This window comes from Lycium barbarum, chromosome 3 (genome assembly GCF_019175385.1).
Source record: "Lycium barbarum isolate Lr01 chromosome 3, ASM1917538v2, whole genome shotgun sequence".
Taxonomy (NCBI): domain Eukaryota; kingdom Viridiplantae; phylum Streptophyta; class Magnoliopsida; order Solanales; family Solanaceae; genus Lycium; species Lycium barbarum.
Window position 1 is genome coordinate 6,853,200 of NC_083339.1, and position 27,713 is coordinate 6,880,912.

Here is a 27,713-nt window from a genome sequence, read left to right on the forward strand (position 1 = left end):
AAAGAAGCAGAGATCGATAAGATATTGCCCTGGTCATTACATGTATTTGCTCATGCTCAGTTTGTGCCTTTGCTGTCCACCTTTCTTAAGATTATTGGTTGTTAAAAATTTGAGAGTCGGGTAGTGAAATGAAAATCCAGTAGAGGATCATGGATGTTTAGTGCACTCTTTTAAAATACTTCAAAACGCGAGCTGAAATCTGTGCGATTATGTATACATGGTGTTTATTCAAATATACATAGTATGTATACAAGACGTTGATTCGCTTGCTTGAAATTTATATTATATATGGCCTTATGTATTGATTATACTCTAATCCTTTTCTTCCGTTTTGTGCATGACCATCGCATATGAGTTCGAGACATTCTTCATCCTCCGCATTTGATGTTGGGCTAAAAGCCTAACAAAATCCTCTCGAGTCATTCCCCATCAAGCCAATCCGCAACATCAATATATAAAATTTATTGGGCCAAAGCCCAATAGCAGGAACAGTCCGCAGTAGTTGGGCCTGGAAAATGGGCCAGATCTATTCAATTCTCTTCCCCTCTATCTTGTTTTACTGTTGTATATTTTTAGTTGCTTTGTATGATTAACCTTATTTTATTTTTATTTTCTTAACTTAGATAAAACTTTAGCGAAATTAGTGGGGTTTAGTTTTAGTAATGGTTAGCTAATTTAAGGAGAACTAATAACTAATTCCATAAGATTCATTTCCTCCTTTTGTTTTCGTTTAAACTATTTGTAGCATCTGCAATATTCATTTTCATTAGAACTATTGATTTGCAAATAACGTAACTATATATACTTCAAGTAAAGGGAGTCATATTTCCAAAACGTCACTAATACGCAAATATAAGCTCGAATATATTTTATAAATAATTCTTTAAGTTTTGAGCCAATTACGCATGCTTTTTAAGCACAGTTAATGAAAAGACAAACAAAGCTCACATAAGCTGTCTTTCTACATTTTTGCTCTTAAATCACAAAATCAATTAACATCTCATCATTTCGAGTTGTTTCAAATATTTATTAAAACATTGCACAAAACCCGTATTTTCGTCTATTTATATATTCTATGCAAATCTTATTTTCAAAAGCATTATTCCTTAGAGTTTCAGCAATTTTTATAAGTTCTATTCGAAATGACATTTAAAATCTTCTTTTATGCAAATCATTATATTTTCTCTAAAGCAACATTTTATATTTTTTCTTTAAAATTTTAGCAGTATTTATAAGCTATTTTTTTTAATCTTAAATATTATATTTGTATCTTTAGCCCTAATTAATTAACCTAAGTTTGGTCGGATAACCGTAAGTTAACGGATTCTAAAGGATGCCTAACCCCTTCCCTTTAGGATAATATAGAGCCCTTACCTAGAATCACACTGGTTAAGCAGACTATTAATTGAGGTTTAGTTTTAACTTTGCCTTAGTTAAACTCTAGGTGTCCTAATTCACCGTTAAATTAATTAGGTGGCGACTCCTTAAAACAAATAAAACAATTTAGGAATCACCAATATGTTGTACTCATAAATAAATCAGACCCGGTTAAAATGGGGTGTGACATCCCTCCGTTTTTCCCAACGGAATTTTCTGAAAGGTTGCAACCTTTTCTGAAAAGTTGCAAACCTTTTCTGAAAAGTTGCAAATCGTTTCCCAAACAGGCTATATATTTCTGTTGATCCTCAGAATTGTTCCTTACGAAAAATCTCTGATATTCATCTTCTTTTCTGCACTTCTTAAAATTCTCATGTGACATACTGCCTTCGAGTGGCTCGCAGTCACCTTAATTTGCTGTACCGCTATTTTGGTGAGTAAATCGTTCTATCCTAGGAGGAAAGATTCCAACACCTCGGGTACATTGAGGGGAATAATTTCCTTAAGGACACACTGTGCATTCAGTGGGCTCGGTTTTTGTTCTTACACAATTTTCAGACACTGTTCTTATTTTCCAGTTTCTGTTATTTCTTTCCAGAAATTATTTGTTACTAGTTCAACGTTTTTCTTTTTTTGGTAATACAGATTGCTAACAATCTTAAGGAAATTATAATTTAATATATATAAATATTAATTTGTATTCTGCTTTGGAGACTAAAACCTGTGTGGTTTTCTACTCCGTATGAAACTTCATATTCTGACTTGAAGACATAAAAACTTCATTGGAATATTAAAGTTCATACTTGTACAACGATTTGAAGAATATAAAACCTTCATCGTTGCTGTTATAAAAGTTTTGATATTCTGAGTATTAACACAGTCTGTCTATTTTGACAGTGAAAAGAAATGGCAAGTGAAACTGCTACTACTTCCGCGACTGTTGCGGCAACAAGCCGCACTGCTGTGCCACCGGCGGAAAAACCAGGGAAATTTTCTGGAGCCAACTTCAAAGGATGGCAGCAAAGAGTGTTCTTTTGGCTTACCACTCTTGGTATGCAAAAATTCACCAACGAAGACCCTCTTGTGCCTGCTGCCGATATGCCGCCAAATGAAAAATTTATGATTTCTGAGGCATGGAAACAGGCGGATTTTCTATGCAAGGGCTACATCCTAAGTGCATTGGATGATGATTTGTACAATGTCTACAGTGCTATGAAATCTTCTAAAGAATTGTGGGATGCACTTGAGAAGAAATATAAGACTGAAGACGCATGCTTGAAAAAATTTGTGGTTGCTAAGTTTCTAGACTATAAAATGATAGATAGCAGAACCGTTGGAACCCAAGTTCAAGAGCTTTAACTTATTTTTCATGACCTTATTGCTGAAGGCATGGTAGTTAATGAAGCATTTCAAGTGGCTGCAATGATAGAAAAGTTGTCTCCTTCGTGGAGAGATTTCAAAAATTATCTAAAGCACAAGCGCAAGGAAATGAAGTTGGAAGATCTTGTGATCCGTCTCAAGATTGAGGAAGATAACAAAACAGCTGAAAAGAAGTCGCGTGGAAATTCAACGATTATGGGAGCGAACATCGTTGAAGAAGCTGCTCCAAAGAATAAGAAAAGGAAGAAACCTTTTGGAAAAAATAAGGAGCAGAATAAGAAAAAATTCAAGGGCAATTGCTTCAATTGTGGGAAAGCTGGCCACAAAGCCCCAGATTGTCGTCTCCCGAAAAAGGACAAGGGAAAGGGACAAGACAATATGGTGGAGAAGAATGATGGCATGGATGATCTGTGTGCTATGCTATCGGAGTGCAATTTGGTTGGAAATCCAAAGGAGTGGTGGCTTGATTCTGGTGCCACTCGACATGTTTGCGCTGTAAAAGAAGCATTTACAACCTATGCTCCCGCTGGACCCAAAGAGGAACTGTTTATGGGAAATACTGCAACAGCCAAGGTTGAAGGATATGAAAAGATACTTCTGAAGATGACTTCCGGCAAGATGCTGACTCTCAACAATGTTCTGCACGTTCCAACTATTAGGAAGAATTTAGTTTCAGCCGGACTACTCGTAAAAAACGGGTTTAAGTGCGTGCTGGTTAGTGAGAAAATTGTAATAAGTAAGAATGATATGTTCATAGGAAAGGGCTACCTCACCGAGGGCCTTTTCAAACTCAATGTAATGGTTGTTGACAGTATTAATAAGAATTCAGTTTCGTCTTACTTATTGGAGTCAAATGATTTATGACATGTTCGTTTAGGACATGTCAACTACAAAACCTTGCGAAAATTGATTAATTTAGAAGTATTGCCTAAATTCGAGTGTAATAAATCCAAATGTGAAATTTGTGTTGAATCTAAGTTTGCTAAACATCCATATAAGTCTATTTATAAGAGTTCAAATCCTTTAGACTTAATCCACACAGATTTATGTGATATGAAGTCAATACCATCTCGCGGTGGGAAAAAGTATTTTATAACTTTTATTGACGATTGCACTCGATATTGTTATGTGTATTTGCTTAATAGTAAGGATGAAGCAATTGATGCATTTAAGCAATACAAGAACGTAGTGGAAAATCAATTGGATAAAAAGATAAAAATGATTAGAAGTGATAGGGGTGGAGAATATGAATCTCCTTTTGCAGAGATATGTTTAGAATATGGAATTATTCATCAAACTACTGCCCCATACACACCTCAATCAAATGGAAGTGCGGAAAGGAAAAACCGAACATTAAAAGAAATGATGAATGCTTTATTAATAAGTTCCAGTTTACCGCAGAACTTGTGGGGGGAAGCTATCCTTACCGCTAATCGAAACTCAACAGGGTGCCCCACAGCAAAACACAATCTATTCCATATGAGCTACGGAAAGGAAGAAAACCCAACTTGAAATATTTCAAAGTGTGGGGGTGTTTAGCAAAGGTCCAAGTTCCTTTGCCCAAAAGGGTAAAAATCGGACCAAAAACTGTGGATTGTGTTTTTATTGGCTATGCTACAAACAGCAAAGCTTGTCGGTTTTTGGTTCACAAATCGGACAATCCCGAAATTCATGTTAATACTGTAATTGAATCAGATAATGCTGAATTCTTTGAAAACATTTATCCGTATAAAACTGAATGTGAGTCGTCAAGTGAAAGATCTAAACGACCGCGAGAAGAACCAAAGGAAAGTAAACCAATCGAAGAGGATCCAAGGCGTAGCAAACGTCAAAGGATATCTACTTCCTTTGGACCAGATTTTGTGACATTCCTGCTTGAAAATGACCCTCAAACATTTAAAGCAGCAATGTCTTCTTCTGATTCAGCATTTTGGAAAGAGGCAGTCAATAGTGAGATTGAATCTATTTTGAACAATCATACATGGGAATTGGTTGATCTTCCTCCTGGAAATAAACCTTTAGGATCAAAATGGATTTTTAAAAGAAAAATGAAAGCTGATGGCACTATTGACAAATATAAGGCAAGACTTGCGGTCAAAGGTTATAGACAAAAAGAAGGCCTTGATTACTTTGACACATATTCGCCGGTAACAAGGTTAACATCTATTCGGGTGTTAGTGGCATTGGCAGCCGTATATGGTCTTGAAATCCATCAAATGGATGTCAAGACAGCTTTCTTAAATGGAGAATTGGAGGAAGAAATTTACATGGAACAACCTGAGGGTTTTGCGATTCCTGGTAAAGAAAGGAAAGTGTGCAAACTTGTCAAATCACTTTATGGACTTAAACAAGCACCTAAACAATGGCATGCGAAATTTGACCAAACAATGTTGGCAAATGGATTTAAGATTAATGAGTGTGACAAGTGTGTTTACATTAAAAATACTCCAAATCATGAAGTCATTGTTTGTTTATATGTTGATGACATGTTGATAATGAGTAGAGATATTGCCGATGTAAAGGCTACGAAGCGTATGCTTGCTAGCAAATTTGACATGAAAGACTTAGGGGTTGCTGATTTGATCTTAGGAATTAGGATCCATAAAACTCCACAAGGTCTAGCTTTATCACAGTCTCATTATATTGAAAAGGTACTTGATAAGTTCAAGTATTTAAATTTCAATGTTGCAAAGACTCCAATTGATGTAAGTTTTGCACTTCAAAAGAATGAAGGTGAAAGTCACTCACAATTGGACTATGCACGAGTTTTGGGAAGTTTGATGTATATTATGAATTGTACACGACCAGACATAGCATGTGCTATTAGTAAGCTGAGTCGATTCATGAGTAATCCCAATCAAACTCATTGGATGGCAATGAAACGAGTCTTGGGGTATTTGAAACACACCCAAAACTATGCTTTGCATTACAATAAATATCCCGCAGTAATTGAGGGATACAGTGATGCAAACTGGATCACCGGATCATCTGAAGTTAAATCCACGAGTGGATATGTTTTCACCGTTGGTGGAGGAGCAGTGTCTTGGAAATCATCAAAACAGACATGCATCGCCCGCTCTACAATGGAATCTGAATTTATAGTTTTGGACAAGGCCGGTGAAGAAGCTGAATGGCTCCGAAATTTCTTGGAAGATATTCCATTTTGGCCCAAACCTTTGGCACCTATATGCATACATTGTGATAGCCAAGCGGCAATAGGTAGGGCAGGGAGCGTTATGTATAATGGAAAATCGCGTCACATTCGACGGCGACACAATACTGTTAGACAACTACTCTCTAGTGGTGTTATCATTATTGACTACGTAAAGTCAAGAGATAATGTATCGGATCCGCTAACGAAAGGCCTATCTAGAGAGGTTGTTGAAAGATCATCGAGAGGAATGGGGTTAAGGCCTAGGACAAGTCATCATGGCGGTAACTCTACCTAGTAGACTGGAGATCCCAAGAACTAGGTTCAAAGAGATCAAACAAAGTTATGAATGACGGTTCAACATTGTCAAATAACTCAACCCATTCTCGTGATGATGACAATGTTCAGAAACAAGGATAAAACTTTAAGGCTTTTTAATGAGTTAATAAAGCATTAAAGCTTTTTAATGATTATCTAAGTCTGGCAGAAAATGACTAGATAGTGTGTCTATAGGACTACACGTTTAGAAATCACCTATATGAGTGTGAAGTATAAGCCGCTTCAAGGGGAATGATGGTAAAGGCCCATTCTCTATGCATTCACGAAACCAAGCGGTGTTCATGGCTGAAACGAACACAACCGTGAGAACCATAGATGGTTGAGGGTTAGTTGTGTGACTTATGTTGTCTAGTTATACAACAAAGTTCGACGGTTCAAAGATATCGTATCTACCGATTGATCGAGTATATTCAATATAAGTTCACTACGGAAAGTTCAAAGGGAAACCTACTTATTCAGATGCAATTAATCTTCGCTTGTATATCACACACTTGTACGTGCATTCCTTTATCTTATAGCCATTCCCCATTCATGTGGGGGATTGTTGGGTTTTGATATTAGTGAATGGGAAATGATGGGATGGAAAGTGAAGGGAATGTAAAAGGTCCCTTTTGCTTTGGTTAAAACATTTGTCCCACATAGGAAAGAGAGAGGAAAAGAGAAATGTATTTATTACATTACACCTACTCTAGGTGCTAAAAGGGTTGAGGGGGAAAGGACCCCCTCGCGCCGTCGTCGTCGCTCGGCTCGGCTTCGGCTTCGGCTTCGGCTTCGGCTTCGGATTAGGATTTGGATTTGACAGGAAAGATTCCAACACCTCGAGTACATTGAGGGGAATAATTTCCTTAAGGACACACTGTGCATTCAGTGAGCTCGGTTTTTGTTCTTACACAATTTTCAGACACTGTTCTTATTTTCCAGTTTCTGTTATTTCTTTCCAGAAATTATTTGTTACTAGTTCAACGTTTTTCTTTTTTTGGTAATACAGATTGCTAACAAGTTCCACCTACGTTAAACAAGGCAAGTGCAAATTTAGTTTTTATTGCATAGCAGCTTCAATGATAATGAACTTCAAACGTGGTCTAGCCATTTTCGGAAAAGTCAAGAGCAAAGTTGCAGCAGAGGAGCTAAATGATGCATAATATCAAAAGAATAAATAGACGTTTTAGTACAGATTCACAAAAGAATGAACAATCACATCAATAAAGCACACTAGTTTCACTGCTTACTAGAACTCGGACAAATACTATCAGGTAGAGCCTGGAGAAGCTCATGTTCATATTCATGGATGTCTCTTGAACCCAGAAGGTACACTAATTGTTAACATTAATGTTCTCAGATAGATATAAACATCCAAATTGCTGCGCTTTCCTTCAACCCGAGACTGAAGATATTGTAGTCATTAGCATTCCCGTAGGTGAGCCCAAAAATGCATGCAAGGATAGCTTTCATATTTCCTCGGGCTTTCATTGAGATGAAGGTAGTCTTAATTCATCAACCAAACATAAAAGTAAGAGAGGCAATTCTTGAGGACACTGCATAACAACTTCATAAATTTCATCTACTTCTCAGCAAATATTTCATAAATTTCATTTACTTCTCAGCAAATATTAATGCCCACAATTCATGCAGATATAACACCGCCGAAATAGAGTGCTAATACAGTTAAATTGACTGAGTGGACATAACATGTATTATAGAAGCAATCATTCATTTACTTTGTACGTAGGTAAAGAAACTAAAGACTAATTAGTTATCCCAAGGGGCTCAAAAAACGTAGATGTTCAAAGGAACAGATAAAAGATTCATTCTGCATTTTGAATAATTTTTTAATGATCGTAAATCCGAGAATAGAAAGAAGTTCACAGCAGAAACTTAGGTAATGACAATGATAAAGGAAGTTTTTATGATAGTAGTCTCTTGGGATAAGACAGAGCAATTGCAAGATCTTTGAAAATCTAGCCTTATCAAAAAAAAAAAAAATTGTTCTAGAGAGACACTAAATTATGACATCTATTACATGTTAACACATCCACATAAAATAAACACCAAAGTATTCCATGATTCCATCTAGAGATTTCAACTTGATGGATTTAATGACCCCCTTCAACTCAGAATATCAATATCCCAATGGAACAGGCAGCTCAACAAAAGGAACCACACAATGGTAAAAGTAAAATAGCAAAGTATGTAATAATATATGCACTTCAACTTACTTGGAAATAGATAAAAGAATGAATAAGAAACAACAAAGTGCTAACATCCTTGTTGTTCACAATTAAAAGTAGCAGGTTTGTTGTTCATAGTTAATACCTGGACAATCCCAGATATAATATGTAACCAATATTGACTAATTCATATTCATCCAAGCTCATCATAAGAGACAGCTACATCTTCATTAGCATTAATCTCTTATTGGTATTAATATGTCCTTGCGCAAATAAAAGGATAGAAAACAATTCTTGAGTAGTGGAACAAAAAATAGACCAGATAGGTATGCGTAGCATAAGTGTACTATTAAATTTTTAGTAAAGACAAACTTGTACCAACAAAATCTATGACAGACTGACAATGATTCCTTAAAACAAAAATCAACTAAAATTTATTTTAAAACTACATAAAAGACACCAAAATTAAAATTTTAGAAGAATGTCTGAAGATTTCACGGTAAAAGAAAAAGTTGTTGGAAGTTGATAAAGCATATACAATATCAACATGCACTTAGTTCACCCATTGACGTGAGTGATGAGATAAGCTACTGATATCCATGTATGCAATTGGTGTAATTACACGACGTGTTTGTTTATCATAACCTAATTATAGTGTAATTACAAGCATATTGATTGGTTGTCCATGTGTAATTACATTGTTAGATTAGTTTTAAAATTAATATTTGACAAATATGTGCCTTTATAAATGATGTATTAAATTAAGTATTTAAGATACATATTGTTTCTTGAAAATAATTAATAATCACATATTTGTAAAATATTGTAAAAATAGTTCTATATATTTTTCAAATTAATAATGTTTTAATTTAATTAATTATAAAAATTAAAAGCACACATTTTGTATGAGCATCATGGGCTGTATGTTTGACAAAAAGATTAATATTTATACAAATAATGTCATAACATTATTCAGTTATTTAACAAAAAAATAATCTATCAATCGTAAGTGGAAAATGAATAAGATGCAATGTAAAACAACAAGTGAATTGTACTAAAGCAAATAAATTGAAACTGAAAATATAACTTAAATTCAAAATCCACAAAAAAAATAAATAAATTAACATGATACTTTTTACGTCAAATCCCAGCATAACATAAAATAAGTTCCAACATGATTTAAGTAAATATAATTCAAAAGAAAGTGAAAGTATGTATAAGTCTATATCCTTATTCAATAACGAAATTCTACTTTAATCACACATTCGTTCTAATATCAGAAAGTGTAGTTTCAAAAACTAGAATAATAAAATAGTTACGTTAAATAAAAAAAAAATATGAGCAATTACATGAACCCATAAGAAGTAAATGTTGGAAATGAAAAAAAAAAGAAAATGAAAGGTAATAATATAAAAATATTACTAAATATTAAAATAAAAAAGAAATTAAATATAAATTAAAAAGAAAAGAAATTACGTATATCTTAATTAACTTTAAATAGGGCAGCTACGAAGACCTGAATTGTTTTGGTTTGTCCGCTGAGCAAGAAAAGTAGCAGTGATATTGAAGAAAGGTTTGCTTGCCCTAATCATCAGTGATATGGCGTCAGTGGATATTGAGAGGAGTGGTATGATGATGGAGACGGAGAGAGAGGAGGGTAGGTCCTGTTCAGCAGCAAAAGGGAGGAAACAAGCTGCTGGTGAAGGTCTGAAACAGTATTATATGCAGCATATTCACGATCTTCAGCTTCAAGTCAGACAAAAGACACACAATCTCAATCGACTTGAAGCACAACGTAATGAAACCAATTCCAAAGGTCCGTCTCTCTTAACCCTAGATCTCTTTGCTTTTTTACTTATATGCAGGGGCGGCTTGACTATAAGGTGAATAAAAGGGAAAATAACCCTCTATGACTAACCCGAAATAGCCTATGCTTGTAAAATTACCCGAAATGGCCCAATTTTTGCCCCTTACTTCACAAGCCTATTGTATATTTGTACACTCACTACAATTGAAAGAATATTAGTAGATTGTTGTATACAATTGAATTTTTTTGGATATAAACACCTCTTACTTTTATACTAGATTGATACATTATCTACTCCAGATGTATAAAGTTGTATATTGTGAAAAAGTGGCTATGCGGGTTGTAATTTAAAAATATGGCTACGCAAATGTAATTTTGTATGCTAGATTGTAACTTTTGCCTCAATTGAAAGAAGTTTTTCAAAATTAAAATTGATTAAATCTTATATGCGATTAATGATGTCTCAAGAGAGATTGAATGGATTAGTTATATTATCAATTGAAAAAAGAATTGTTAGAACAAATCGATTATAAAATAGTAATTAATGATTTCTGATTGAAAGAAGCTATAAAAGTAGACTTTAAAGAGAAATATATATGATAATTTTTTTCTTTAAAAAAATTAGGGCTTCCGTTTGAAGTTTGGCTTTAGGTCCCCAATATTGTTGAGAGGGCTTTGTTAATATGATTTTGATGATGTAGAGCTCATTTACTCTCTCCATTTCAATTTGTTCCTCTGGTTTTGTCTTAGACACGGAGTTTAAACAAGTAAAGTAGACTTTTGAAGCATGTAGTCAATGTACCAAAAATGCCTTTTAATCTTGTGGTCTTAAAATGTGGAAAGTTGGAATCAAAGAGTTTCCAAAATAAGAAGGAAGTTTCATCGTCTGACTCAATGATGAAAGGCTTATTAAAATTGGGCAATGCAAGTGTTGGTGTAGTCATGATTTGAGCTCTTGAAAAGCATTTTTGCTTGATTGCTGCATACAAGTGTTGGTGTAGTCACCTCATTGGAGACTTTGTCGTGTAGCTTTCTTTTGTCTAGCTAATTGTTCATCCTACATTCAACCCAAGCTAATCGCCTCCTTTAAGGACTTTGGTTTGAACATTATGCCATCTGCAATATCTGGTTTAAGTTCGCCCATGAATGTGCCTACCAGGGCCTTTTGAGTCAATGCTTGCGCTCTATTGCCCAACCTTTCAAACTCATTTTGATAATCTTATAAGGAGCCAAGTTTCCATATTTTTGACAGAGATTCATCAAAGTCCTCACAATACGAAGGACCAAACCGTGACCATAACTCCTCAACCAAAATTTCCCATGGACTTCTTCCCCGTCCTCCTGGTAAGCCCGCCGCAACCATTGCCACCACTAGTTGGCTTCCCCTATCATATGAAACGAAGCCACTGACACCTTATGTTCGGCTAAAGTGCCATGGTATTCAAAAAATTGATCCACTCTAGTGAACCATTCTGTGGGATCATCACCAAATACTTTGGAGATTCAAGTTTGACCAACTTAGAAGAGAACATTGGCCTCCCTCCCTATGTTCTTCTCAGTTAATGCGGAAGTGGCTTATACAGTCGCTGGGGTTGCTGCTAGTTCCATCTTTGCTGTAAAGCATGACCTCAGAAAGTTTTGTATAGCATCCTCCAAATGACGGAACTTCTCGACAATGCCAAGTTCCATCCATCCCATGTTATCTTGAAGTTGTCCCAGCCCTGCCTCCAAGTTTTAAATGCGTTCCTTGTTAGCTGTCATAGCTCTGATCCTGATGATAGGTCCCACTCAGAACTTAAAAATTCTTAATGGAAATAGTATTATGCTTATGAGAATGAACCAGTAAGTTTAACGGGAATAAAGCTTGCCCCTTCATTGATGACTAAACAAAGATCTAAATACAACAGAAAGTTGACAACTTTCCTACTTCTCAGGCCACATCTCTAATAAGTAGGACATTTTCTACATGAACTGAAAGATATACTTGAAGTCAAATAACTACTTGACCTATTTGAAGCAAGCAAATATGACCACGTCCAACAACTAAGACCCATTCTTTTTAGCAGCCAATAATTCACCATGGTGCTTTGACATAACAGGATATTAGTGGACATACTTTTGGTTCTTCTTGGACACTCTTTGGAATCTTCTAGCTTATCAGGTAGGGGTTATGTGAAACGTTGGAGAAGCGGAGTGAAATCGTTATCTTTTTATGAATTTTCTAATATGGAAAATGACAGAAGAACTTGTTAAAGCCAAGAATTTCTATCTTTCAGCATGGAACTTCTTCTAATGTTTTATTGGACCCCAACAACTTCCAGTTAATTCTGATAAACAAGCAAAATGATAGTCATTGGCTCCTCTTTTTTCAGTATCCTTTTTTCTATTTTATCTGTTTGATAATTTATTTTGAATTGCCTCATATTTCCAGAAAATGTGAGGCTTTTTTTTGGCTTTTATTCTTGGTTTTTTGGAAGGATTTGCTTGACTTGTGTGATTTGATGCCTGTCATTTTGTCTAAGCTTTGTCTTTTTGCTGTCATTTGAGTCTTAATTTGGCACTTTTCAGTCTGTATCAAATGATGTTCTGCTTGGCTCATCAAATGTGTTCTCTTGTATGTGTATGTGCAGTGAGAATGCTTAAGGAAGAATTACAGTTGCTTCAGGAGCCTGGATCATATGTTGGTGAAGTTGTTAAGGTGATGGGGAAGTCAAAAGTTTTAGTCAAAGTAAGCAAGCCATCTAAACATTGTTTTTTTTCTAATCTATACCAAAAAAAAAAAAGGAAAATCTTTTCGTTATCTATGAAATTTGAAGTGTTTCCCTACCATATTAAATCCATCAAACGCATGCTTTCCTATTAGGTGTTATTACAGAAGCTTCTGTGAGGTTTTCCTTGTAAATGGATGCATTTGGTTCAAGTAGCGTCTACTATTCCTGTCAATATTTCAGAAAACTATTCCCATCAATGTTTTTTTTTTTTCTAATGCGTATCCACAACCACTTATGGTTCATGTGTTTTTGGTTCACTTCTGTGAGTTTTCCTTGGCAAAGGATGCATTTGGTTCATTTAGCGTGTACTATTCACGATAATGTCTACGTTACTAATGCATGTAGCCACGACCATTTATGTGTCACGTGCTTGGTTGAGTTGTTTGCCAGCAATAGTGCTCCCTTAGCAATTGCTTTTGCAGATGAATGGAATAAATCTTGTTTAGTCGAATTGATTTGCGTTCTTTTTTCTGCTTAAAGAAATAGATTTCGCTCCGGAATAGCTTCCTTTGGCAGGGATGAGGAGATATTCTGTGATGACGCGCTAAAATTTATGAAATCGTTGACTTGAAATGATTTGCTTTTAGTAAGTGCACACACATGCACATACACTTATACATACATACTCACACATATACATATCTACACATATACATTATACACAGACATACACATGTACCCGCCTATTTACTGACCGAAACAAAAAAGAATGTATCTACACAATGTGCATTTGGAGCATTTTGTGGGATGCCTGCCTTCTGCAAATGTGGTTATATCAAAACTTTTGAAGTGCTTACGTGGTTGTAATGACAGATGATAATCCAAATTAATACAAGAAGGTAAAAGCAACTTTTATTATGCTTTTGAAGAGTATCGTCACAAATGAAAGGTTATAATGGTTTGTTGAGTTGGCGGGGACAATCAACTGTCATGTAGGCTGAAAGTTTCATGTTGATATGTTATTATGACTTGTTCCCAGTGTTCGTTTTTTGATAACCTCGTTCAGTGGTTTTTTCTGTTGAGAATGGTAAGATTTTATAAACAGAAGCATAAAGTTTGTGCCAAAATATATTTAAATCAGTTCCTTTACATCACTGTAGGAAACTGAGAAAGTCTAACATCCTATTTGCTATATTAACATCTTCTAGTGTACACCAAAAAGCCAAAAAAGATATACATCAATATTTTCATATTTGCTTTCAAAACATCGTTGATTCCTTTCCTTCTGAATCACCCACCATATGCAAGAAGGAATGGTCTCCCATATTCTTCTTTTCTCCTTCCCAATACCCTTACCAGTCCAATAATGTAGTAAGGGGTCGTTTGGTTTGGAAACAAGCTATGTGGGTTGGGGGGGTGGGGGTTGTAATACATAGATTAGTAATGCAGGGATTGTAAGAGGGAGATTATTTCTTTTCAGTTGTTTGGTGATATACCCCAAGCATAATCTAAAACCTGTGTTTGGTATTAAGTGGGATAGAATTTTGTTCACAATTCTACCCTTGGCCTTTAAGTACCAGTGTACAACAAATTCCTAACTGACTATCAGGTACACCATTTCTTATACAGATGAATCTACAAACAAAAGGTAATACAAAGACAACTGATTAAAACAAAATACGAAGGCAACAATACAAAAGTGTAGAACATATTTTCATAGCACGGGGAACGTAAGAAAAAACTAAAACGAAGAGAACTAGAATGAAGACATTTTCGTAAATGGGATTAAACTTGGGCAGTTCGAGCAGGACTTTCTTCCAAAATAATAGACCTCCATGTTCTCTTGCTTTCTATCTACATAAAAATATATAGAAAGATGAAGATTTTTCTAAAAACACTCATGAAGATTTTATTCTCTCTGGTGGTTAAAGATGATAGAATAAATAAACTTGAAGAATACCAAGAGATCGCCAAATGCTCGGGAGTTCCTCTATTCAATCCTTTTCCTTCTTGTTGTTGGATATCTCGTTCGTACAAATCTTCTCTTCGAGCCTCTAGTGAATCCCAAGTGTTCTTCCACCTCAACAGAATGGCAGCACCATGAAGCACCAAAGCCATTTCCTAATCACATTCTCAATGGTGTTATTAAAGGCGGAAAGCACAAAAAACTCTAAGGTCCGTTGGGGCTTTAAGCGTAAAGCGCAAATAAAGCGTGGACTTTGATGAAGTAAAACGCATATGGAAAAAAAAAATACAAATATGTATGTTTAGTCCACGCTTAACAATTTTAAGCTTGGAGAATGAATATATGGTCAAAGAAGCTGGAAAAAAAATTATGATAAAGTGAAATATCAATATTACATGTCGCCTGTTCAAGATTACACTCATTGGCAAGGAAAAGTATGTCTTAGAGCCTTGATGGCGACACTGCAGCGCCCACTAGGCGATGCGAAGCGCTCAACATATTTGGCGCTAAGCTTTAGGGTTAAGCGTGCCTTTGACTACACTGTTGTAAGTTTGGAGAGGAAAAACCATATTAAGACCACCATTCAACTGTAGAACAACAACAACAACAACAACAACAACCCAGTGAAATCCCACATCGTAGGGTCTGGGGAGGGTAGAGTGTACGCAGACCTGACTCCTACCAAGGTAGGACGGCTGTTTCCGAAAGACCCCCGGCTCAATAAAAGCATAAAAAGAAGTCAGATACGGTTAGATAAGGTTAAGAGATTCGGATAAGAGATTTAAAGCGATATGGAAATGAAATAATGCAAGCGACACAGATAATACAGGATAATCAGAGCACAGAAAATAACCGATAATAGCAGAAATCAGAGCAGATGACACAGGATAACCAAAGCACAGGAAATAACACATAATAACAGAAATCGGAGCACAAGAAATTATATTGCAATAATGCGACTACTAATAAGAACGGATAACGAGACTATCTACTAGCCTTCTACCCTAATTTGGGTCCTCCAAACCCTCCTATCTAAGGTCATGTCCTCGGTAAGCTGTAATTGCGCCATGTCGTGTCTAATTACCTCTCCCCAATACTTCTTCGGCCTACCCCTACCTCGTCTGAAACCATCCATGGCCAACCTCTCACACCTCCGCACTGGGGCATCTGTATCTCTCCTCTTCATATGCCCAAACCATCTCAATCTCGCTTCTCGCATCTTGTCTTCCACCGAGGCCACCCCCACCTTATCCCGAATATCCTTATTCCTAATCCTGTCACTCCTGGTGTGGCCACACATCCATCTCAACATTCTCATCTCGGCAACTTTCATCTTTTGAACGTGAGAGATCTTAACTGGCCAACACTCCGCCCTATACAACATAGTCGGTCTAACCACCACTTTGTAGAACTTGCCCTTAAGTTTTGGTGGCACCTTTTTGTCACATAGCACTCCGGAAGCAAGCCTCCATTTCATCCACACTGCCCCAATACGATGTGTGACATCATCGTCAATCTCCCCGCTGCCTTGCACAATAGACCCAAGGTACTTGAAACTACTTTTCTTCTGGATGGCCTGGGTACCAAGCCTTACTTCCAAGTCAGCCTCCTGAGTTGCTTCACTGAACTTACACTCCAAGTACTCTGTCTTGGTCCTACTCAGCGTAAACCCTTTAGACTCCAGAGTATGTCTCCAACACTCCAGCTTAGCGTTAACTCCGCTACGAGTCTCGTCAATCAGGACTATGTCGTCCGCGAAAAGCATACACCATGGCACCTCACCTTGAATTTGCCGTGTCAATCCATCCATCACCAAGGCAAATAAAAACGGACTAAGAGCTGATCCTTGATGCAACCCCATCACAACTGGAAAGTGCTCTGAGTCTCCTCCTACTGTCCTCACCCTGGTTTTGGCTCCCTCATACATGTCCTTGATCACCCTAATGTACGCCACAGGTACACTTTTAGCCTCCAAGCATTTCCATAGGATCTGTCTTGGAACTTTGTCATAAGCCTTTTGGATTTTGCAAGAGCTTTTGGATTGGTGATAGCCAATTCGAGTTTCCCAAAGAAGGAGGAACACTTGGTAACCTTCCGTAGTTCGGTGGCTAAGACTCAAATTGACTTTTTACTCCTTAGGAAGGATGATAAAGGTTTGTGAATATTCTAAAAACCTACAAGGATGAGGAATTAACTTAAAAGATAAAATTGAAAAGTTAGAATATCCTGGTGACTTTATCTTTCTTTGTCTAATAGCCATTGGAATCCTAAAGGGTCCATTGGCTTTCTTGTATTTACTAAACTCATCCAAGATAACATCTTGGTCAATAATTTCAGGGACCAACTTAGCAAGACATTTAAATAATCCCTCCCACACTTCTCTACCAACTTCTTCCAACTCAGAGTTATCATAAAAGAGTGCCGGGTCTAACACTTCTCCAAGTTGAACCAGCCACCTTTGATCAATGATCTCAAAAGCTCTTCTATATTTATCCTCACTAGTAAATGCCGCTTGAATAGCTTCCTTAGCCCTATCCAATGCTTCATAAATGTAGCACATTGGTGGTTTTTTCTCCCCATCCACCAAATAAAGTACTTTAATCAGATGGCCACCAACTTTAAGTGCATGAACAACATTGTTCCAAAAGGCAGGCATCAAAACAATTCTTGCAGTTTATTTCCCTCAGCTTTGTTTGCAAATTTATTATTGTTGTATTCAGAAGAAGTGAACATCTTTTTCATGTTGTGCTTTTGTTTGTGGTTTTTCTGTAAGGTCAATAAAGCAATTGCAAATCTTGTCTTGGCAAGTTTCACCAAATTTTTTTGATTTGTGACATTTGGCTAATGTAAGCAAGCAACTTAACTGCTTGATCAAAAACTTGATTTACTAGCTGTTCTAGAATTGTCAAAAGCGCTCTCTTCATCGCTTTAAGCGAAGGGAGGCTAGGGTCTTCTGCTTCATATGCGGAGGCTAGGCAAGATGTATGAAGCGCTCGCTTCTTCGACTGAAGCGTGAAGTGAGGCGAGCGCCTCTTTAAAAAAGCGGTGATTTTAGAAGAAAAAAGAAACCTGGGGACTCCTTTTAATAAATAAATAAAAATAGAAATATAAAGGAGAAGAGTCCAGGTTGAGGACTCTTTCAGAAGAAGTCAATTGCTGATTTGGGCTCGAATTGGCTGCTTCTTCTCGCTGAACAGGATCTACTGGGTTCTTTCTGCTTCTGGTGCCATGTCAGCATGTTATGTTTAATAGAGATAGTTTGAGCACAGAATAAGTGTTCAGTTGGATATAGGCTTAATCTAAGTGTTTAAATGAAAAATGCAAATAGGTTTAAGGGGCTATCGATGTATTCGACCATTTTAATCCATTTTTTGATGTGAAATATAGGATGATCCATTTATATTTTGGTTTTGATTTTGCTCGTCCTATGGAGGATTTTTAGCTATCTAATTTTTTATTTTAAATTGAAACATTTGCTTACATATATTATTTTGGTTGAGTTCTTTTTTATTTGGAAATTTATTTATTATCTGTGCAAGCGTTATTTTTTTAATTATTAAAGAATTGCGCTTCATGTTTTAAGCAAAGCAAGCCCCTATTGCTTTTTGGCGCTACGCGCTCTCAAGAACACTGAGTCGTTCCTTGAAAATGAACATCAAATTTATACGATGAGCTGCACCGGGGGGGGGGGGGGGGGGCACATTGCCCGCATCATCTCATCCACTTCAAGTATTTTCTCTAGTATTGTAGGTAACAATTGAACAACTTTATTGCCCCGATACTCTGTAATCTGCTTGAATGAGGAGAATATTTTGGTAAATCAATAGAAGAGTCACTGACATCAATGGATTCAAGAAACAGACTTCCTTTGGGAAAATTCGCGAACACAACGATGATCATTTTTCCATTTCTTGCTGTTCGCTTATCCATCATAATAGAACATCAAAACTTCTTCTAGTTTACTTTATTTTCTCTACAATTTTGTTTGTCTCCTCCCTTTTTTAAGATAAGACATTAACTTCGTGATAATTGGTTCTGGTCCACATTGGCCTACGACCCCAACGAGAGCTGAAAAAACCATCCGTATAATTTACACAATAGAAAGGGAGCCCTGCATCAAACATGCATCGTGCAAACATTTTAATTGCACAATCCCTCAAAGTCTCTTGGTAGCTTCTATCGGATATTCACCTTTTTTCGTTGCCCTAGTTGCATCCTTTGGATTCTGCATGAAAATAAAAATCTGTAGGACCTTTAGACCTACCAGTAGGATCTACAACTTGAAGAGACACTTTCCCTTTTTGTAGTTTTGCGGGAAGTGGCATTGATGAATCATCGGCTTCATTTTTGGCCATTTCATCATCTTCATCATCAAGACCAGTCACAAATAATTGATGGTTCATTTAATGTCTTATTTTTTATGAAACTGGTAACTTGTATTCCTCAGCATTAAGGATATGCTGGCCACCTCCATAAAAGATCTTACAAGGAGAATATTAATTACAAAATTCCTAGGAAGTCCACTATCTGTACTTCATCTTCTATACATTGCTCTTTACACCAAAAACATGAAGTTGTGATACAATTCCCTTTGATCTTTTGTATGGAGCTCGATCTGTCTTAAAAATTCTTTCATTTCTCTCCTTCCATATGTTCCACCAAATACAGGTTGATACTGTTCTCCACCACTTTTTTTGACTCTTACTCCTACCACTTCTTATCCAGCAGCTTAGTAAATCTGCAGTGTGCTCTGGCATTATCCATTCCTCCTTGGCCAAACAGATAAAGAGTCAGTGCCCAAACTTGTGCAGTCACCTTACAATGAAGGAACAAGTGACTATTTGTTTCTGCTGCTTCCATCCATAAAGGGCATCTAGAGTCTTCTGAAGTGCTTTATGGGTCAGGCATGCTTTCTTCACCACCTAGCCATGAACATTTCACCTCAGTCGGTGCCATGCTTTTCCAAGTAGCTGTCCATGGACCCTTGGGATTTCTTGCCATCTCAAATAAGCTCCTTTTGTCCACTTTATTCACTGAGAACCGATCATCTTCATTGTGTTTCCATCTAATTGTGTTTGGTTCAGTGGTCGTTCCAGTGAAATTTCCCACTCTTCCTAGCAATTCAGCCACCCTTTGTACTTCCCAGTCGTTCAACAGTTTTCTGAAGACTAGATTCCATCCTTTTGCTGTCCATATCTCTTCAATTGTGATGTCTGGATTTGTGCAAATAGCAACTAGATCAGGGAAAGTTCCTTGCAACGAGCCTTGCCCAGAAGAATATCTTTCTTCCATTGCCCACATGATAGCTGATATTCCTACTAAAAGGTGCCCATAAGGACCTATTATTCCTCCACACTCCAACTCCTTTTTGTCTGTGACTTCATCAGTGCACCGTTGCTCATTCTGCCCATACTTTTGTTGAATGGCCTCCTTCCAAAGAGCTTGGCCCTCCTCATTATATCTCCAGAGCCATTCCATGAGTAAACTGTTGTTTTGCAGCTTCAAGTTTTTGGCCCCCATACCTCCTTGATCTTTGTTCAGTTGTACTACCTCCCACTTCACCAGATTAAACCCCTTTGTCTTCTTTGTTGCCATGCCAAAGAAAGTTCCTTCTCAATATGTCCAGAGTTTTGATTACCTTACTTGGCATGGGAAATAATGACATCACATATGTTGGCAAAGAGTCCAAAACAGAGTTGATCAGAATTAATCTGCCTCCTAGAGAGAGATACTGAGACTTCCACAATGCCAGCTTCTTTTCAGTCTTCTCAATAATACATCCCAAATTTCAAGTGCCTTGTGTTTTGAACCCAAAGGCATCCGAAGATATACAGTAGGTAGCTTTTCCACTCTACAGCCCAAAATGTTTGCCAACACCTGAATCTGTGCAACATCATTGATGGGAAAGATGTTGCTTTTCCTCCAGTTTACTTTCAATCCTTATGTAGCTTGGAAAATGATTAGTATCATGATATCATCCTGAGATAACTGATTTGCTCAGGCTTAGCATTACAAAAAAAACTATTGTGCCATCTGCATAAAGTGCTTGGCAGATTTCCCGTGTTTCGTCAACCCTATTTCCAATTCTAAAGCCTTGTCCCCATCTATTCTCTGTGGCAATCCTCATCATGCTGTTGAAACTCTCCATGGCTATGATAAATAGGAAGGGTGACAGAGGATCTCCCTGTCTAAGACCCCTCTCTGCCGGGGAAAAAAAAACTGGTTCTGCATTAAATAAAATTGAAAACCTGGTAGTTTTGTTGCAGAATTCTATCCATTTCAACCATCTGTTGCCAAATCCCATTTGTTTGAGGATACTGAGTAGGAAGTTCCAATTGAGGTGGTCATAAGAGCCTTCTCAATATCTAATTTTGCACATTACTCCTGGCTCAAGGCTGCATCCATAATTTGTCTTCCCTTTATGAAAGCCATCTGATGAGTACTGATCAACTTGTCAATCACCTTCTTTAGTCTTTCTGCCAACACTTCGGCTATAATTTTGTACGTTCCAGTTAGGAGACTGTTGGGTCTGAAATCCCTCAACTCAATAGCTCCCACCTTCTTTGGAATCAAAGCCACAAAGGTTCCATTAAAACTCTTCTCAAAAACCTGTTGAGAATGAAAATTCTGCAGTATTTGAAGTATATCATCCTTCAACATCTCCCCGAAAGCTTGAAAAAAGGACATTGGGAAGTCATCTGGTCCAGGTGCTTTGTCAATTGGACATAGTATTTGAAGTATATCATCCTTTAACATCTCCCAGAAAGCTTGAAAAAAGGACATTGGGAAGGCCATCTGGTCCAGGTGCTTTGTCAATTGGACATAATTTGATACCATTGAAGATCTCCTCCTCTTCAAACTGCCTTTCCAGCCAACCTTCTTCTTCTATGGTAATACCAATATTTCCTTGAATGCTGAAATCAGGCCTCCAGTTCTCTGATTCCTTGTAGAGTTCTTGATAGAAGCTCATTATGGAGTTTTTGATTAATGTCTTATCTCAATTATTTCCTCAACAACAACAACAACAACAACCACCCAGTGAAATCCCACATCGTGGGGTCTGGGGAGGGTAGAGTGTACGTAGATCTTACTCCTACCAAGGTAGGACGGCTGTTTCCGAAAGACCCTCGGCTCAATAAAAGCATAAAAAGAAGTCAGATAAGGTTAAGAGAATCAAAGTGATATGAAATGAAATAATGCAAGCGACACAGATAACACAGGATAATCAAAGCACATGAAATAACAGATAATAGCAGAAATCTGAGCAGAAGAAATTATATTGCGATAATGCGACTACTAATAAGACCGGAAAACGAGACTATCTACTAGCCTTCTACCCTAATTTGGGTCCTCCAAACCCTCCTATCTAAGGTCATGTCCTCGGTAAGCTGTAGTTGCGCCATGTCGTGTCTAATTACCTCTCCCCAATACTTCTTCGGTCTACCCCTACCTCGTCTGAAACCATCCATGGCCAACCTCTCACACCTCCGCACTGGGGCATCTGTGTCTCTCCTTTTCACATGCCCAAACCATCTCAATCTCGCTTCTCGCATCTTATCTTCCACTGAGGCCACCCCCACCTTATCCCGAATATGCTCATTCCTAATCCTGTCACTCCTGGTGTGGCCACACATCCATCTTAACATTCTCATCTCGGCAACTTTCATCTTTTGAACGTGAGAGATCTTAACCGGCCAACACTCCGCCCCATATAACATAGTCGGTCTAACCACCACTTTCCTCAACATACTTTTTAAATTCTTCCTTAACATGTTCTGGGCATTTGGACAAAATTTGACATTTCTGTTACCAACAACGAGATGCTGCCTGTGGCGATAAATTCCACCTTTGTAACTTTGTCCCAAAACATACATTGAATGGAGGTCCTGTCTTTTTCATTGACTTCGCTTCCATAAGCCCAATCTGGGTCTCTCCTTCGGTCGGATTTATTGGTTGACATCATTTAAATTGCTGTTATTAGAAAAAACGAAGAAGTCGTTTATCAAATTTATATGCTGACTTTTTATTATTAAACATGAGATTAGCCAAATATATAGAAACTAATTTTGGGCTTCCTTTTTAGTTATACAACTTGGAAAATAGAGAAAGAAGGAATAAAAAAAGCTGCAGCAATTAATCAATTTATAAGCTGACTTTCTTATAATTAAACAAAATATTAGCTGAATAAGTTGAAACTAATATAACTTGAAACTGAATTTTTTTTTTTATGTCCAGCTGAATTATGTGAAAAAAGGAAGAAAGGATTAAATAAATTAACAATGTGGAAAAAAAGACGAACAAAGAAAAATAAAATAAAAGCTGAAGAATCAACAAAACAGAGAGAAGAACAGGAAAAGAAGCTGCAGCAACGACAGAGAAGAGGAGGAGGAGGAGGAGGTAAAGCCCTAAAAGAAAGCGTGGTACATTTATTCTGAATATAAAGAATTACTCCTCCCGTTCCAAATTATATGAAAGGTTTGATTTGATAAAAAGTTTAAGAAAGGGAGACTCTTCAGACTTGTGGTTTCAAGCATGCCATAAGCCCATAACACGGGTGTGTAAGATTTTTGAAACTCGTGGATTTGAACATGACATGACATGACATTTGTGTGGCAACTGGCTATAAAAGCCTCTCATTAAGGGTAAAATGAGAACTTGAAAGTTAAACTGTTTCCAAATATAGAAATGTATCATTCTCCATGAAACGGACTAAGAAGAAATGCATCAAATGAAATAGAACAGGAGTAATTTAGGTTATGTTGCTCGGACTTTTCAAAAATGTCGACGGGTGCGTGCAGGATCTTCTGAAAGTAGTGTATTTTGGAGGATCTGACACTGGTGCAGGAATAAATTTGGAGAGTCAGAGCAACATAGATTTCAGGGTGTACAGTTATTCTATCATGTCACCTTGGAAGGCTAGGTCTTGAGGTGATGATCAGTGGCAATTGCTGAAGGTGAAATTTTCCTTCTATTGGGTCTCTATGGAGAAACAAGTAAAATTAGGACATGATAATCTGGAAAGAGGCTTGTCTGCTGTGCCAGTATCTAATTTTGGTCTAAATAAGCATTATCTGTTGCTTGAATGCTTTCTATATGATTCCCTAGAAAAGGATGATTATGAGAAGCTTCTACTATATTTTACTCATTCATATGGTAAAGATTTTGCTTCATTGTGTTTAACAATCTGCTCTATGTATTAGTAGCCCAAAGTTGTCTTCCTACTGCTATTTTTGTTTATGCGAAAATGAAGGATGAAAAAAAGGATTTAAAAGCTGGGTTGAGGAGCAAAGATGCTAGGCTACAGGCAGAATATTCTCCCATGCTAAAAATCTGAAATTAATTGACTTAAAGCCTGTTAATTTCTACTCAACTTTAAATGTTGATCGGATATAAGTTTTCATATCCTTCATACATCTCTTGTTAATTGGGTATGCTTATTCTTCTTACCTTGTGTAATGCTCCAGGTTCATCCTGAAGGAAAATATGTTGTTGACATTGATAAGACTATTGACATTACAAAGATTACTCCATCAACTAGAGTAGCGCTCCGCAATGACAGCTATGTTCTCCATCTAATTTTGCCCAGCAAAGTGGATCCATTGGTCAACCTAATGAAAGTTGAGAAAGTGCCTGATTCCACTTATGACATGATTGGTGGCCTTGACCAGCAAATTAAAGAGATCAAAGAGGTTTTTCTTTCTTTCTGTTATTGCATTTAGTAGTTTAGCCGATCTATCCTGAGACCTTGGTCTAGATTCGTGTAATCTTTTTGTCCTTTGGCCTTTTCATGCACTAGGTTATTGAGCTTCCCATTAAACATCCTGAGCTGTTCGAGTCTCTTGGAATAGCTCAGCCTAAGGTATATTCACAATTTACCATGTTTTCTCTATTTGTTCAGTCTGTATTTCAAGCATAACAGTGGTTGGACAATTTTCTGTGTGCTTATTGTCTCTTCCTTTTCAAATGACAGGGAGTGCTTCTTTACGGGCCTCCAGGAACAGGAAAAACATTGTTGGCGAGGGCAGTTGCACATCATACTGATTGTACCTTCATTCGGGTCTCTGGTTCTGAACTGGTGCAGAAATATATTGGAGAAGGTTCTCGTATGGTGAGAGAACTCTTTGTCATGGCCAGGTTAGATCTTCATTTTAGTTTTGGTACTCAGCACATTTATCTCTGATGTCCATGAGTTTTATTCCCAAATCAATTCCGTCTGTGTATCTTTCTGATCTTATTACCATCAAATTCATTGGACTGCAATTTTTTAGGCTCAATATGTTAAGCTGCTAAGGTCAAGTTTGATCCCTACATTGGGTTAGCCTACAATATGGAACTGCAATTTGTTCATGTTTCATTCTTCGGTATTCATAATTGATATGAAGGTAGCGTACATCATGGGATGAGTGGTAGGTGCGAGTCACGAGTTCAAGTACTTCTGTGAACCAAGTTTGGTATTTAAGTAGGGATGAGTAGAGGGGCGAGCTCATTATCCACCAAGTTCCAAAGTTGAAAATAATGGATTTCGCAGTTATTCAAAAAAAAAAAGGGGGGGGGGGGCTGGTGGTGGGGGGTGATATGAAGTAAATGTTCTTTTGATCAGTTAAAAAGTGATTATATAAAAATATATTAAATCAAACTCTTGGGGCACATATACATTAGCCACTTATATTAGTATTTAAATTCTCTTAGTTCTTTTTCATCTTCCTTTTGCTGACACGTGTTCCATGAATAAAAAATTCGTTGTTTTCTCTCTCGCTTGTTGTACAATTAGCTCAGTTCTAGAAATGGCTAATGTTGAATTTATTATCAGGGAACATGCTCCTTCTATCATTTTTATGGATGAAATAGACAGTATTGGATCTGCGAGAATGGAATCAGGAAGTGGCAATGGTGATAGTGAAGTGCAGAGAACAATGTTGGAGCTTCTTAATCAACTTGATGGATTTGAAGCATCAAACAAAATTAAGGCATGTTTAGCTATCTGCATCGCTTGCATATATATATATATATATATTGCCTAGTTTACATGTATATCTTTCGGAGATGGTAAAGCTGAGAAAAAAAATTCTTGTCCTGGCTTTCAGGTTTTGATGGCTACAAACCGCATTGATATTCTGGATCAAGCACTCCTGAGACCTGGAAGAATTGACAGGAAGATTGAATTTCCAAATCCCAATGAAGAGGTGTGGTTTCTCATAGTTTAGAAGATATAAGATGTTAACATCAGTATCCATTGTTTCAGTATATTGTTACCAGCTTCTTGGATCTTAGCTCTCTCCTTCTTGGTCGCGTGCTTCTCTGGTTTTGTTTATTACTCCCTGTCTTTTTAGCCCAAAATTTTTTTGGTTTGAAATATTACCTGTAAGGAATTTTTTTTTGGTTTGAAATATTACCAGTAAGGAATTAATTATCTTTTTCCAAATCCACCCTTATTACTCCAAAACGGCAGTCGTTAATTACTCACTTAAGGAAGAGATAAAAGGTAATCTAGTCAAAATACCCCTCAAGATTAATGCTATTAAATGGTTTTCTTAATGGGTTGTGCCATAAACACAGATGAATAGGACCAGAAGGAGTATAGTACCAGAGGTGTTTAAACATGTATGAAAGGATACAGCAATATCTATGCATTCCTCTATGCTTCTTCACATTGCTGCATGCTTTTTGTCGTTAGTTCTAGAACACTCTGATGATTCACCTTAATCAATTATCTGTTCATTGTTCTGCAGTCCCGTTTCGACATTTTGAAGATTCATTCTAGGAAGATGAACTTGATGCGAGGGATTGACTTGAAGAAAATTGCTGAGAAGATGAATGGTGCTTCCGGGGCAGAACTTAAGGTATTTACTGATAGCATGTCCATTTGGCTTTATTGATATTTAACATACCTTTTCATGCGCAACTTGGTTGCTTGAGAGCCTACTTATTTAGCCTGTTAAAACTTGTGATCTAACATCTGAGGGACTTTGTGGCCTTTACCTTGTGAGAGATCTTTACTTGCCTTATAGTTTCCATGCTCTTATGTGTCTTATGATCTATCTGCAGGCTGTCTGTACAGAAGCAGGAATGTTTGCACTAAGGGAGAGGAGGGTACACGTGACACAAGAAGATTTTGAGATGGCAGTTGCCAAGGTAATGAAGAAAGAGACTGAGAAGAATATGTCTCTGCGAAAGCTGTGGAAATAAATGACGGGGGGAACACCAAAATGGCAAACAATATTCTACTCGTGGATGTTAGTGCATTTACTGTGTCAACTTTTCTATTCGTGGATATTGAACGTATACATTCCGTGCTCAAGGAATGCCTAAACATATGGAACCACTAACTTCTTTAGCCAGCAAATATAGAAGCTTAGCTTCTTGTTTTTGGCTGATTTATGGAGCTTTAGTCTTGCATTTGATTTAATCATGAGTCGAGTTGGATATTGTACTTATTGCCTGTCCGTAGCTGTTTTCTCATGCGTTTCTGTTAAGATCATGAAATTCAGACCACGTAAGTGTTTTTTACGTATCTATAGTAGTACTTCTTCAGTATAAGTTGGTACTTTCTGTTTGGACATAATTTTACATTTCTTTTCTTTTATGTGGATATTTGCATCTGAAATGTCTATAACCATCCTGTGCCTCGATGCACTCGCATAAACCAGATGGTTTAAATGCACATAAAGCAACACAACACATGCTTTTAGGGTATCTTTGGAAAGTCACCTGGTAATTGGAATTGGTGTAATTACTAGGATAATAATTATGCAGCCTAGTAATTACACAATATTGTGATTAATAACAATGACCTGTTTGTTTGTCATCACGTAAT

General features: G+C 37.0%; 1 protein-coding gene across 1 annotated transcript; it reads left to right on the forward strand.

Annotated features, from left to right (window-relative positions):
* The first annotated feature begins 9,931 nt into the window (after positions 1–9,931).
* Positions 9,932–27,436, forward strand: LOC132630074 (26S proteasome regulatory subunit 8 homolog A-like). The gene is made up of 9 exons (XM_060345594.1): positions 9,932–10,231; positions 12,853–12,950; positions 24,364–24,588; positions 24,696–24,758; positions 24,870–25,033; positions 25,710–25,866; positions 25,984–26,082; positions 26,629–26,739; positions 26,945–27,436. Exons 1-9 carry the CDS (start codon positions 10,015–10,017, stop codon positions 27,083–27,085), a joined length of 1,275 nt encoding a protein of 424 aa, XP_060201577.1. The 5' UTR covers positions 9,932–10,014; the 3' UTR covers positions 27,086–27,436.
* The last annotated feature ends 277 nt before the right edge of the window (positions 27,437–27,713 follow it).

Coding starts and splice junctions, on each gene's coding strand:
- LOC132630074 (XM_060345594.1), top strand. CDS start 10,015: ATGGCGTCAGTGGATATTGAGAGGAGTGGTATGATGATGGAGACGGAG. Junction 24,759..24,869: donor TTGGAATAGCTCAGCCTAAG/GTATATTCACAA, acceptor TTCAAATGACAG/GGAGTGCTTCTTTACGGGCC. Junction 25,034..25,709: donor GAACTCTTTGTCATGGCCAG/GTTAGATCTTCA, acceptor ATTTATTATCAG/GGAACATGCTCCTTCTATCA.